At 40.5% G+C, this 12889-nt stretch overlaps 1 protein-coding gene across 2 annotated transcripts in view; it reads right to left on the bottom strand.

Moving 5' to 3' along the window:
- Nucleotides 1–12889, bottom strand: part of PALS1 (protein associated with LIN7 1, MAGUK family member) — a 340500-nt gene that overhangs the window by 161692 nt on the left and 165919 nt on the right. For both annotated transcript variants that reach the window (XM_040332883.1, XM_040332882.1), the window contains exons 3-4: nucleotides 7520–7728; nucleotides 1663–1740 (exon numbers count right to left, since the gene is read on the bottom strand). In XM_040332883.1, coding sequence (XP_040188817.1) covers nucleotides 1663–1740; nucleotides 7520–7728 — 287 coding nt within the window. The remainder of the gene's footprint in view (nucleotides 1–1662; nucleotides 1741–7519; nucleotides 7729–12889) is intronic.

The raw sequence follows: 12889 nt of genomic DNA, 5'->3' as shown, positions 1-12889 counted from the left end.
AATGCAGGAACAAAATAATAAAAGCGAGAAAAATCGCAAGAAAAAAACTCCAGAGTACAGGACTCCAGAGAGAGCCTGACTCCTCTCCTGTCGTTAGGCAGAAAAAGACTCCTAGAGCAGGGTGTGGATAATGCCTGGGGAGCCACGCCCCCTGGGAGGAGCGGCTCGAAAGAAAGGTTTTAACACTTTAAGTGCTGTTAAATTCTGCCTAAACTCTCCTGGTAGGAAGAAGCATAACCCTAATGTCAATGAAGGCTGTGTCCGTCTATGAACGTAAGAGAAATGCAATTTTTTTTAAATGTCATTAAAAACAATCGTTTGTGTGCTCCAGAGCATTTTTTATGACGTGAAAAATGGGCATTAAAAATTTAGAACATGCTCTATTTTTCGCGTCATTTTTCACGTTGTTGATTTTCACGTTGTGAAAAACGGTCTAGTGTAGGCTTTACCAACGTGAAAAAACAGCGCATGCTCAGAAGCAAGTTATGAGACGGGAGCGCTCGTTCTGGTAAAACTAGTGTTCGTAATGGAGATGGCACATTCGTCACGCTGTAACAGACTTAAAAACACAAAAGTTTTACTAACACAAAATCGGGAAAAGCAGCCCCAAGGGTGGCGCCATCCGAATGGAACTTCCCCATTATAGTGCCGTTGTACGTGACCGTTCTTTGCTCGAGCATTTTTTTTTCACGATCGTGTGTAGGCAAGACAGGCTTGACAAGAATCACGTTGAAAAAAACGTATTTTTTCTAGACCATTAAAATTGGTCGTGTGTACGCGGCATCAGGTTTCACGCCCATACGTAGCCGTTTGCCAATGCCAGTCCGTCCTCCACTGCTGAAGAAGGACAAGAAGAAGCTGCAATCTGTTCATGAAGCTAAAACAGATTATTATAACTCCTGTATTAAAAAGCAGTACTTTGCGCAGGGATAATAATAAAGATACAAAAAAATGCATTTAAAATTTATAACTCACCGTTAAAAATGTACCTTTTTTCAAACGAGATGTTTTTTTTTTCCATACTTTTTTTTTTTGTAAAATTATTTTTATTGAATTTTTTATTTTTTTTTCCATACTTACCTAGGCGAATGGAGCATTACACAGATGCTGCAGCTGTCCCCCGGCGTCTTTGCACTGAGAACCGAGCCACCAAACACCGCCGATGGTTCGGTTCTCACTACTTTCCGAACTGAAAGATGCTGCCTGTCTGTCAGTCAGCATCTTTCCTGCTCTGATCCTCCACACTCATTGGAGCGATGAGCTGTGGAGAGGTGGGGAGGGGCCATCTCAGCGGCTCGCTGAGACGGCCATCAATTAAGACAGCTGGAGGAACCAGACGTGGGAAGTTGGGATGACGCGCTGCCTCGAATGAGGGCAGTGATGTCAGCGGAGAGCGGACTTCAGAAAATGGGTCACAGGAGTGCAAAACTAATTGCACTCCTGGTCATGAATGGGCGAACCGAGCTATACAGAACCAAATTTTGATGCCAATAAATAAAAACCTGGGTTCAAGATCTGAACTGTAGACCGTTTCCTTGGATAAACTATATTTGTGAAGTGTATATTGGTTAACAGTGTGATTTATGAGCAGCTGCCTTCTTTTTGTCTTTTTTCATAAATGGCATACCAAAAAACAAAACTAGATTACAGCAGCTGCCTTACCTGAATGTGTGGTGTGCTTAGTAAATCATTAAGTTCTTGACATTCTTTCTGATGGCCTGACTTAAGAACATGCTGTACCTAGTTAAAAAAACAAAACAAAACAACAAACAGAATGTGAACTTTTTTTGTACTACATTTTTTATTACTTTGAAAACATTTTTATTTATTTTTTCTTAAAAAACAATATTTTTCCGTGTATAAGACGACCCCCACTTTTCCAACCCAAAATAAAAACAAACAATATTTTAAACATAAAACAGAACACATTTTTATTTAGCAATTACCGTAGTTAACATTTACATGCACTATATTATGCATCACACTTAGCTTTGCGCATATCACTTTATTCAGCCTCTGATGCATCACTGCTTTCTTCATCAGACATATCAATTTCTTTAACTTCTATTGACTTCACTGTCTATATTTGTGAGATCATCCTCAGTTCTGTCCATGGCATTGCTGATTCTACAATCACCTCTTGTTTGTCACCACACCATGAGTTTAGGACCCAATTGCAGACCTCAGTAATGATTTGTTTATTCACTCTTTCTGTCGGTGTCAAGTTACCACCTGCTTTTTGTATCCATCTACTCCATTCTTCTCTCATCAGGGCTTTAAGTGGCTTGTTGATTGAAACATCTAGTGGCTGTAGCTGACCTGCAAGTCCACAAGGCATAACTGCTAAGCGTGTTCGCAAATCCAATGCAACCCCTTTTTGTCTTTTCTGTTAAATGAGATCAAAGACAAGCAGAGCTGGCTTCTTTAGGAGCCCTCCAGGTCTTCTGGACCAAACCTATACAAATAAAACGGCCATAATGTGTTCATTCATCCCTTTTCTTGAACTTGTACAATGCCAGGTGGTATGGTCTCTTTTGGATATGTTTTCCTCTTAAAAATAACCATAGGAGGCAGTTTAGTACCATCTGCACAGCATGAAAGCGCAGAAGTATAGTGTGTCTTTTCATGGCCACTTGTTTTGATTCCTTTCCTTTAACCTCTTCAGACCCGGGCCATAGTAAAAAGACGGCCACAAGGTGGCTCTAAAATGCCGGGAGGCCGTCTTTTTACAGCCTCGGGTTCTCTGGCCACTGGGGGGGTGCGCGCACGTACCGACAACGGGGGTGCGTCACTGAGATGCCGATGCGCGTGCCTGTTGGCCGCGATGTCCGCTGGGTACCCGCGATCGGCAGTGACGTGGATCTCTGTGTGTAAACACAGAGATCCATGTCCTGTCAGGAAGAGAGGAGACCGATGCTGTGTCCCTTGTACATAGGGACACAGATCGGTCACCTCCCCCAGTCAGTCCCCTCCCCCCCACAGTTAGAATCACTAGTAGGGAACACATTTAACCCCTTCCTCGCCCCCTAGTGTAAACCCCTTCCCTGCCAGTCACATTTATACAGTAATTAGTGCATATTTATAGTACTGTTCGCTGTATAAATGTGAATGGTCCCAAAAATGTATCGAAAGTGTCCGATGTGTCCACCGCAATATCGTGGTCCTGACAAAAATCGCAGATCGCTGCCATTACTATAAAAAAAATCAGAATGCTATCCCCTATTTTGCAGCCACTATAACTTTTGAACAAACCAATCACTATATGCTTATTGCGATTTTTTTTCTCCCAAAATATGTAGAAGAATATGCATCGACCTAAACTGAGAATTTTTTATTTTTTTTTTTTAATTGGGATATTTATTATAGCAAAAAGTAAAAAATAGTGTTTTTTCCAAAATTGACACTCTTTCTTGTTTATAGCGCAAAGTAAAAAACGCAGAGGTGATCAAATACCACCAAATGAAATCTCTATTTGTGGGAAAAAAGGATGTAAATTTTGTTTGGGAGCCTCGTCACACAACCGCGCAATTTTCATTTAAAGCGTGACAGTGCCGAAAGTTGAAATTTTGCCTGGGCAGGAAGGGGGTATATGTGCCCAGTAAGCAAGTGGTTAACATCAACAGTTCTATTGGAAGGCACATCATCCATGTTTGCAATCAGACTTGGTTCAAAATCATATTTTTGCCGAAGTGGTATGACATAGGAGCGAAATTGTTGCATTTTATCCTCAAACCAGTGGGATTTTCTGAGCCAACTTTGTTCGTGCTCTCATGGCCAACCCTTCTCTCCTCATGAAATTGAAGCACCATTTTGTCTTTCCTGTAAAATCAACAATCTTCATTTTGCTTGCAAACCTTCTTGCCCGACTTTGTATAAGCTTGGTTGACATACATAAGCCACTCTGGCGCTGTTCCATAATCCAAGTCTTAAGCCTCTGCTCCAAGTTGGGGCCATTTTTCTGGTTTTCCTCTTAAGGCCACCTTCTTTTTTGGCATCTTAAGGAGGAGTTCTTCCCGTTTTCTTTACTGGTCTAAACTGTCTCTCTGCAACTCTATTTCAATGCTCTTTTGCATAGCTGATTACATTCAATTTTCCGACATCTGGGCTCAGAACGCTTCAGTCTCTGTCGCATCTGCACACTCTCCGCCTCCAAAAGGCACCGCATCTGCGCACTCTCCGCCTCCAAAAGGCACCGCATCTGCGCACTCTCCGCCTCCAAAAGGCACCGCATCTGCGCACTCGCCGCCTCCAAAAGGCACCGCATCTGCGCACTCGCCGCCTCCAAAAGGCACCGCATCTGCGCACTCTCCGCCTCCAAAAGGCACCGCATCTCCGCCTGACAACGTATGGGCAGCTTCACAACTGTGCGGTCCTCTCCTCGGCTGACTTCCGTGTGCAAGACGACCCACAATTTTTAGTCTAACAATTTCACACAAAAGTATCATCTTATACACGGAAAAATATGGTACTTTTTATATTTCCAGGAGATACCAATTTTCTTATTTCAATTTTACTTGTGATTGGTTCATTCGCAGGTTACTGGTTAAAGATCGCAAACTGCTATACAAATGCTTGAAATACAAACCTGTTTACGGTTTTACATTCACACACAAGCCAGTCAAAAACAATACTCTGCTTTTTACTGGTTTAGCATTAGCATTACTGCTTCCTAGGTAAGCTCATACCAAGGCCCCTTTCACAGCACCATGACTTCAAAGTTGCGCGATTTTAGGGAGACTTGAGGTCTATGAACCTGAACGCGCATGAAAGTTGGACCAAAGTAGTGCAGGGACTACTTTGAAGTCAGCACGACTTGAAATCTTACGAATATAAATGGTTGTCATTGGAAATCATGAGGAACGACTTGTCATGCTACTTTGCAGTCCCAAATCAAGGGAAAAGTTGTACAAGTGTGAAAGGGGCCTCAGAAAGAGTTGAATAGGCTGTACCACTGTTCAATTAGAAGGCTGGAGGCCGAGAGCTGACCCAGTAAGGTGAGCCACTGGGTCAGAGATATGAATTTCGTAATTGGAGTTATATGTGCCATCTGTCTGGCTTGATCTCACACTGCTTTAAAGAAAACTTTCCAGGTGTGTTACAACACCTGGTACATTTTATTAAATGTTATGTGTAGTACACAACCAAGAAAAAAAAAAAAACACTATCTGTAAAAGTATAAAGTATACAGTTTTTGCAGTCAGAGATCTGCTGCGGTGTAGAGACTAGCTTAAAAATGGCATTCCTAAGTAAATATCCCTACAGTGTACCAAGTATCTTAATTAAAGAAAAAAAAAAGCAACAATATAGTAACAGTTTCTTTGCAGAGCTGTGGAAAAAGCATCCAACCTCCTAATACACAAGCAAAAAACTGAAACTTGATAGTTACGAGCAGGGTTATAAGGGTGTTGCCCTTTATCACTTTTTCTTGTTTGCCAGTGTCCATTGCAGTGGATGAATGAACCATAAATCATTTTATTTAAAATTTTGCCTATACATTGCATCCAGAAAATAATCACAGCGCTTCACTTTTTCCACATTTTGTTATGTTACAGCCTTATTCCAAAATAGATTAAATTCATTACTTTCCTTCAAAATTCTACAAACAATACCCCATAATAACAATGGGAAAGAAGTTTGTTTAAAATCTTTGCAAATGTTTTAAAAATACAGAAGAGAAAAATTGAGCTAAAATGCATCCTGTTTCCACTGATCATCCTTGAGATGTTTCTACAACTTGGAATCCACCTGTGGTAAATTCAGTTGATTGGACATGATTTGGAAAGGCACACACCTATCTATATAAGGTCCCACAGTTGACAGTGCATGTCAGAGAACAAACCAAGCCATGAAGTCCAAGGAACTGTCTGTAGACCTCCGAGACAGGATTGTATCGAGGCACAGAAAAAATGTCTGCAGCATTGAAGGTCCCAATGAGCATCATTCGTAAATAGAAGATTGAAACCACCAGGACTCTTCCTAGAGTGAGCCACCTGGCCAAACTGAGCCATCAGGCAAGGATGGTTTTAGTTAGGGAGGCGACGAAGAATCTGATGGTCACTCTGACAGATCTCCAACGTTTCTCTATGGAGAGAGGCAAACCGTCCAGAACAACAACCATCTCTGCAGCTGAATACATCTCCTCGCATGCGCTCTAGACTCTGTCTCCAATATGCATCATATCGACAGGTACCCTCTCCATCTAGCAGCGCTGACGTCATTATTGATGCGCCGGCGTCTCCCATGTCTGCGCTTAGAGGGTATAATGGAGGGGGGCCCCTATGTAGATGTGTACAGTTTGGACTGCCTCCCAGGGGCACATCTGCACATCACATGTTTAATGCAAATACTATATGCGCCAGTGGCTGTGTGGCGTGGAAATTATTCCATCTGATCTTCTGCTGTGATATTTCTTTAGATTCACATTTTGGTAACTGCGTTCTTCATGGTTTTTCTGTGCAATGATCTGGCAGATAAGGATTTACTCAAGAGTGATTGACCTTCGGATTCCTGCAGTACTTTATATATGTTGTCACATATGACGACTCTATGCCCCTGCTTTTTGATGATCTTACTTCATAAAAAGGGTATATATATATATATATATATATATATATATATATATCATCCTTTACTCCCCATACATCTCTTTGACCGGTAATTATATAGACCATGGTTTATTCATTATATATTTCTTCTATTAGAATCCACCATCTGTGGTTTGCTATGCTGCAACCCATCTGAACACTCCTGTTAGTGTGGCTTTTTTTAAATATTTAGAACATTCTGTCCACTGGACCCTCATACATGAGGACAAGTCCACTTCAAGGTATCCTGTTGGTCTGTTTGTGTCTTCTGTGTTGGTTGTCTCATGGGACTGACAATATTATGCGTTTTTTTTTCATATGTATAATTTATGTATATCTCATTCCAGATAGTGAGACTTGTTTTCTTCTTTGAACCTTGCTCATATCCTTGAAGAAGCCTCACAGTGAAACGTGTCTATATGCTTTATCATCCTACATGATTTTTAACCATATTGTACATTTATGTGATTATACCATGTATTTTTTCTAATAAATTGTAAAATAATTTTTCAAAAAATCTTCACGCTGTTGTCTATGCCTCCAAAGTCCGACCTTTTTGGTGTCTCTTGTAGCACAATTTATTATTTTTTTCCGAAGAATGTAAGAAATTACCAAAAAATAGTTGTGCCAAGCTTGTAGCATCATACTCAAAAATACTTGAGGCTGTAAATGGTGCCAAAGGTGCGTCAACGGTTGAGAATATTTATGTACATGTGATTGTTTTTATTTTTTTTTAAGAAATTTGCAAAGATTTCAAACAAACTTCTTTCAAGTTGTCATTATGGTGTGTTGGTAGAATTTTGAGGAAAATAATGAATGTAATCAATTTTGGAATAAGGCTGTAACATAACAAAATGTGGGGAAAAAGTGAAGTGCTGTGAATACTTTCCAGATGTACTGTACATGCAGATTAAAATCAGTGAGTTGTGACTTACCTCTTGTGTTAACTCCTGGGCATTTGGAATAAGTGGATATGGTGGGCTAGCTTTGTTCATGTGGACAGCAACAGCATTGTGAATCCTAAATGCATTCTGAAAGTCTTTATTTTGCACTAGTTGTAGAAGTAAAAATAAATCTTCCTGGCTCTGTGAATCTACCAGCGTGTGTTGGATCTCTTTCAATGAACACAGCAGATCTTCCACTTCTGTAGGTAAAAATAAGCAGAAAACAGTAGTTCACAACAGAGGAGTCAACATGCAAAAACAACGTAAAATACAGTTTTGGCTTTGGCTTATAGAAATTCACCGTCACTGACCTGAATGGAGTATATGAATAAAACTTCTAACACTAACTTGTACGAAGCTTTGTTAAAATAACGTTACTATAGTAGCCATAAAATAAGGAGGTACAATATATATTTGTGGACATATTGTGGCTGATTAAAAGAAACAAGTCAAGCCAACCGGGGGACTCATTGGGGAGGGGAAGTCCAACAAGATAATGATTCTCTAAGGTTATCTTGTAGTTTCCCTTCAACCACTTGGTCACTTAAAAAAAAAACACAGGGCATACTGGAATGAATATATATTTTGTATACACTTATTGCATCTCTTAAAGAAACAGACATTCCTGTCTACTAAATGTGTCAAGAACAGCGACATCCACTCTTTATTGGACTACTTACTGTATTGTGTAGCATTACAAGAATCAATCTCATTTGTAATAAAAGGTAAACAATACAGTGACTTATGCAGGTGGAAGTCTTATGCTGGCCATACACTATATACGAAAAAATCAGCCGAAATTCAGTTTGCTTGCTTTTCGGCCAGTTAATGGGCTCAAAATTGATATTCGTTGGGACGTTTTTGAGCCAAAAAAATTAAGGACAAGTTTGGAGATTTTCTGCCAAACGAATGATAAAATTGAAAGGTTAATGTGTTTCCCGTCCGAACTGTGTGCACCAGGTATATGAAAAAAAAAAAACGAACAAAAAATGGATTTTATTTATGTTCACTGAACGATTCATCGGTCATTACATGATGACACCATTGTTTGCTATCACAGACAAGTGTTCGTTTTTTGAAATTGTGTTCGGACGATTTGTATGGCAGGCATGCGTGGAACAATAAGCAAATAACTGGGCTCCAGATTGCAATGTGTATTTAGAAAATTATTCATGACAGGATCATTTTACGGAATGGCAAATATGGTCAGTTTATTTTTTTTTATATTTTTTATTGAAATTACTGCACAGATACAAGATATTTACAGTGGATACATGTACATTGTTATATGTCAATAAAACAGAGGTGTAGATGAAATAACCAGTTATTTTGTTCAAGAGTACCTTTATTAACCACTTCAATACCGAACACCATCGTATGACGTCCACAGAGGGGATCTCCTATCCTGGGTGGACGTCATATGACATCCTGGACTTTGTCCGGTGATATCTAAATGATGCCTGCAGCTAGAGGCCTCATTCAGATATCATTTTGTTCCGGCGGCGATCCTGCGCACCATAAGAATGATCATAGCGGCGTTTCCGCCGCTTGATCTTTCTTATAGGCGGCGGGAGGGGACAACCCCCCCTCCCGCCGCCATCCGGTGCTTCTCTGGGCTCCTCCGTGCCATCGGGGGCCCGGAGACAGGATCGCCGTGTGCCGGATAGGAAGCATAGAGATGACTGGTGACCAGATGGTCACCAGTCATCTCTATGACCGTCCGAGGGCCGGGTGCGATGTGATGACGTCACGCCTGGGTACCCGTAAGTAAACAAAGCTGCAATTGCGGCTAGTAAGCATTAGATCTATGATTTTTTTTCACCGTCTTATGCTTTCCAGCCTGGAGGAGAGATGTGGGGTCTCATTAACCCCGCATTTCTCCTTAAAGAGGACCTGTCACACACTATTCCTATTACAAGGGATGTTTACATTCCTTGTAATAGGAATAAAAGCAATCAAAAAAAAATGTAAAAAAAAAAAAAAAAAGTGTAAAAAAATAATAAGTAAAATAAAAAAATAAATAAAAAAAAAATTAAAAACACGCCCCTGTACCCGGTAGCTCGCTTGCAGAAGCGAACGCACACGCAAGTCCCACCCACGTATGTAAACGTCACTCAAACCACACATGTGAGGCATCGCCACGTGCGTTTGAGTGAGAGCAACAATTCTAGCACTAGACCTCCTCTAACTCTAAACTGGTAACCTGTAAACACTTTCAATACGTTGCCTATGGAGATTTTTAAGTAACGAAGTTTGGCGCCATTCCATGAGTGTGCGCAATTTTAAAGCATGACATGTTAGGCATCTATTTACTCGGCGTAACATCATCTTCATATTTTACAAATAAATTGGGTCAACTTTACTGTTTTGTTATTTTTTAATTCATGAAACCATTTTTTTTTTTAAAAAAAAGAGGTTTGAAAAATTATTGCGCAAATACCGTGCAAGATAAAAAGTTGCAATGCCCGCCATTTTATTCCCTAGGATGTCTGCTAAAAAACATATATAATGTTTGGGGGTTCTGAGTAATTTTCTAGCAAAAGAATGATGATTTGTACATGTAGGAGAGAAGTGCCAGAATAGGCCCGGTATGGAGGTGGGTATAAAAGCCCTGTATTGAAGTGGTTAATATGGGAAGTCAATGAAAAAAAAATTTTTTTTTAACATTACTATAACTTTCTTGCATGGGACATGGAGTGAGAGCTAACATGAGAGTTAGCTGAAAAAGATTTGCTTGGTAAACAGGAGACATATAAGATAATATATTCGATCTCTAAACGTGAACAAAGCAATACGGTCATACGTGAAAAAGGGGGAGGGGGATTAAGCAGATGAAGTGCTAGCTGGTAGAAGTTGCTTTATAATTTTCAGTTTGCCTAGAGAGTCGGTCAGGTCAGCCTCGAGATACCACTTGGTATACTGGAATGGTGTCATTAGGGCCTGGAATTTGAGCAGTGATAGAATATGCTCGATAAATGGGTGCCATCTCTAAAGAATCATTTGTAGGGGTGAAATTTTGCAGTTCAGTGTCCAGTTTCTCTCGGTAAAGTATTGTCGTGAGGTCAGCCTTTACTGCCGGGATTGTGGGTGGGCAAGAGGTGGTCCACACTTTTAAAATGTTCCTATGGGCTGCCAGGAGGCAGAGGTGTCTCCATTGAGAGATGGTTGCTCTGGGCGTCTCCAGGCCTGGTGATTTGGGCAAGTTGTAACCAAATAACTGTAGCAGAGGCGTCTTTGTGATTAACTGATTTTGTGATGTGGTTTATAAAAGGTGATGATTTGGTTACAGAAAAAAAAGATCGAGGAACATAGCCAAAAGCGATAGAATAGTGACTGTTTGATGGACCCACATTTTAGGCATACTGCCGGCTGCGAAGAAACATTTAAAAAAGGTAGAAATGGGATGAAAGCCCTGTGGATCAATGTAAATTGGGTGTCTTTCCAGATTTCATTGGCGATGCACTCAGGGTTTTTAAATAGCCTCCAGAATTTTATCTCCCAAGTCGTCTACTGGAAGGTCTATGCACCAGTTCTTGAAGAGTGATGTGGCTGTTATGGTGGTGATATCTGTGTGTATCGACTTGTAGACCTCAGAAATACAGTAAGCATGTTTATGAAGCAGACGGTCAATCATAGAGGGTCGAAATCTTTTAGAGACATCAGGACAACAGGGGGATATGCAAGCAAGCGCCTGGTTGTAATAGAAGATATGAGTTACAAGTAGTCCGTATTCAGCCATCAACTCTGAAAAGGATTTTGGTTTCATTATGTCTATATGGACCTAGGAGCTTGTCTTTACCAGGGCCTTGGTGCGCCAAGTCATAAGCTTTATATTCCATAGCTTGTGGAAACATGGGTTTGCAGTGAAGCCAAAAGGTGTTTGGAGACCGAGGAAGGAAGGTGCTGTTTTTTCCTAACCTCCCGCCAGGCAATAATAGCGTCTCGGATTAAGATATTATTTTGTAAGGATTTTGGGAAATATCAAAGTTCGCTATATAGGATGCTAGATAGATGAAAAGGAGAGACCAAAGTGTAGTTGACATAAACAGAGGATTGCGACAACCAATCTAACCCATACCTAAGCAGACATGCTAAACTGTACCATCTGATATCTGGGATATCGGCAGCGCCTTCACTCTTGGGAAACCGCAATTTGTGTAAAGCAATACGGGGTCTCTTCTTGCACCATAAAAAGAAAACAATGGCTTTATTGAGTTTCTGTACATGTTGATGTTTTAAGAGGATGGGAATAGTTTGTAGAGAAAAACTCACCATTTTAATCAGGTGACATCTTCCAAAGAGTGAAAGGGGTAGAGTCATCCAAGGCTCTAGTTCGTTCGTAATTCTGCCACACAAAGGGGGGTAATTGAGGTTGTAGAGAGAAGATGGTTGATTCCCTATTTTAACACCTAGATATGTGATAAATTGTTTGGCCAGAGGGAAGGGGTAGGACGCTTCCAAACTTGGAGACGGAACCAGTAAGGGAAAGCACTACGCTTTTATCGTAACTTAACCGCAGACCAGAACAGGTGCGAAACAGGTCTAAAGTAGATCATAAGACATCCAGATCTGAGAAGGGGTCTGATGAAAAGATCAACGTGTCGTTGGCAAACAGTGCTGTGTGCAGCTCCCTCGATCCAATGTGGATACCATGTAGGGAAGCAGAATTGAGTGTCTTGAAAGAGGCTCTAGGGCTAAATTAAAAAGGGGGGCACACCTGTCTAGTACCTTTGTGTAAGGTGATATTTTCTAAGAATCCTCCAGAAGTGATGATGCGGGCCGTAGGCTTAGAGTACTGTACATATTTTGCATGAAGCCCAGAACTCGCCTGTAAAAAGTTTATTTTAATGAAACTTTACATAAATAAAATCTAGTTTTTTTTTTTATATGGTTATCAATGTAACGCTAAGGAGTTCCTAAAATGTTTGTGTTTGTATTATCACTTATATAATGTTTAGAATGTGGTGTACGTAAAGATAGTGGCTGGCCCAATCTATACACCTGCACAGTTGTCTACAGCCCTCTTGGCCCCAAAAAACAAAGGCTTCTGTGAATGGACAGCAGAGGGGGGTGGGTGGGCAAAGTGGATGCTATATGAGAAAGCATCACCCCTATAAGAGAGCAGTATTACTTCTATCAACACACTAGGAGTAACCACTGGGCACTTAAACCCCCTTAATAATCAGACCAATTTTCAGCTTTTGGTGCGCTTACATTTTGAATGACAATTACTCAGTCATACAACACTGTACCCAAATTAAAATTTTTGCCCTTTTCCCCCCCCACAAATGGAGCTTTCTTTTGGTGGTATTTAATCACCATTGGGTTTTTAATTTTTTGCGCTATAAGAGAAAAAAAAGA

Source organism: Rana temporaria, chromosome 13, assembly GCF_905171775.1.
Source record: "Rana temporaria chromosome 13, aRanTem1.1, whole genome shotgun sequence".
Classification (NCBI taxonomy): domain Eukaryota; kingdom Metazoa; phylum Chordata; class Amphibia; order Anura; family Ranidae; genus Rana; species Rana temporaria.
The sequence above is the reverse complement of the archived record's forward strand: the minus strand, read 5'-3'. Positions and strand labels throughout refer to the sequence as shown.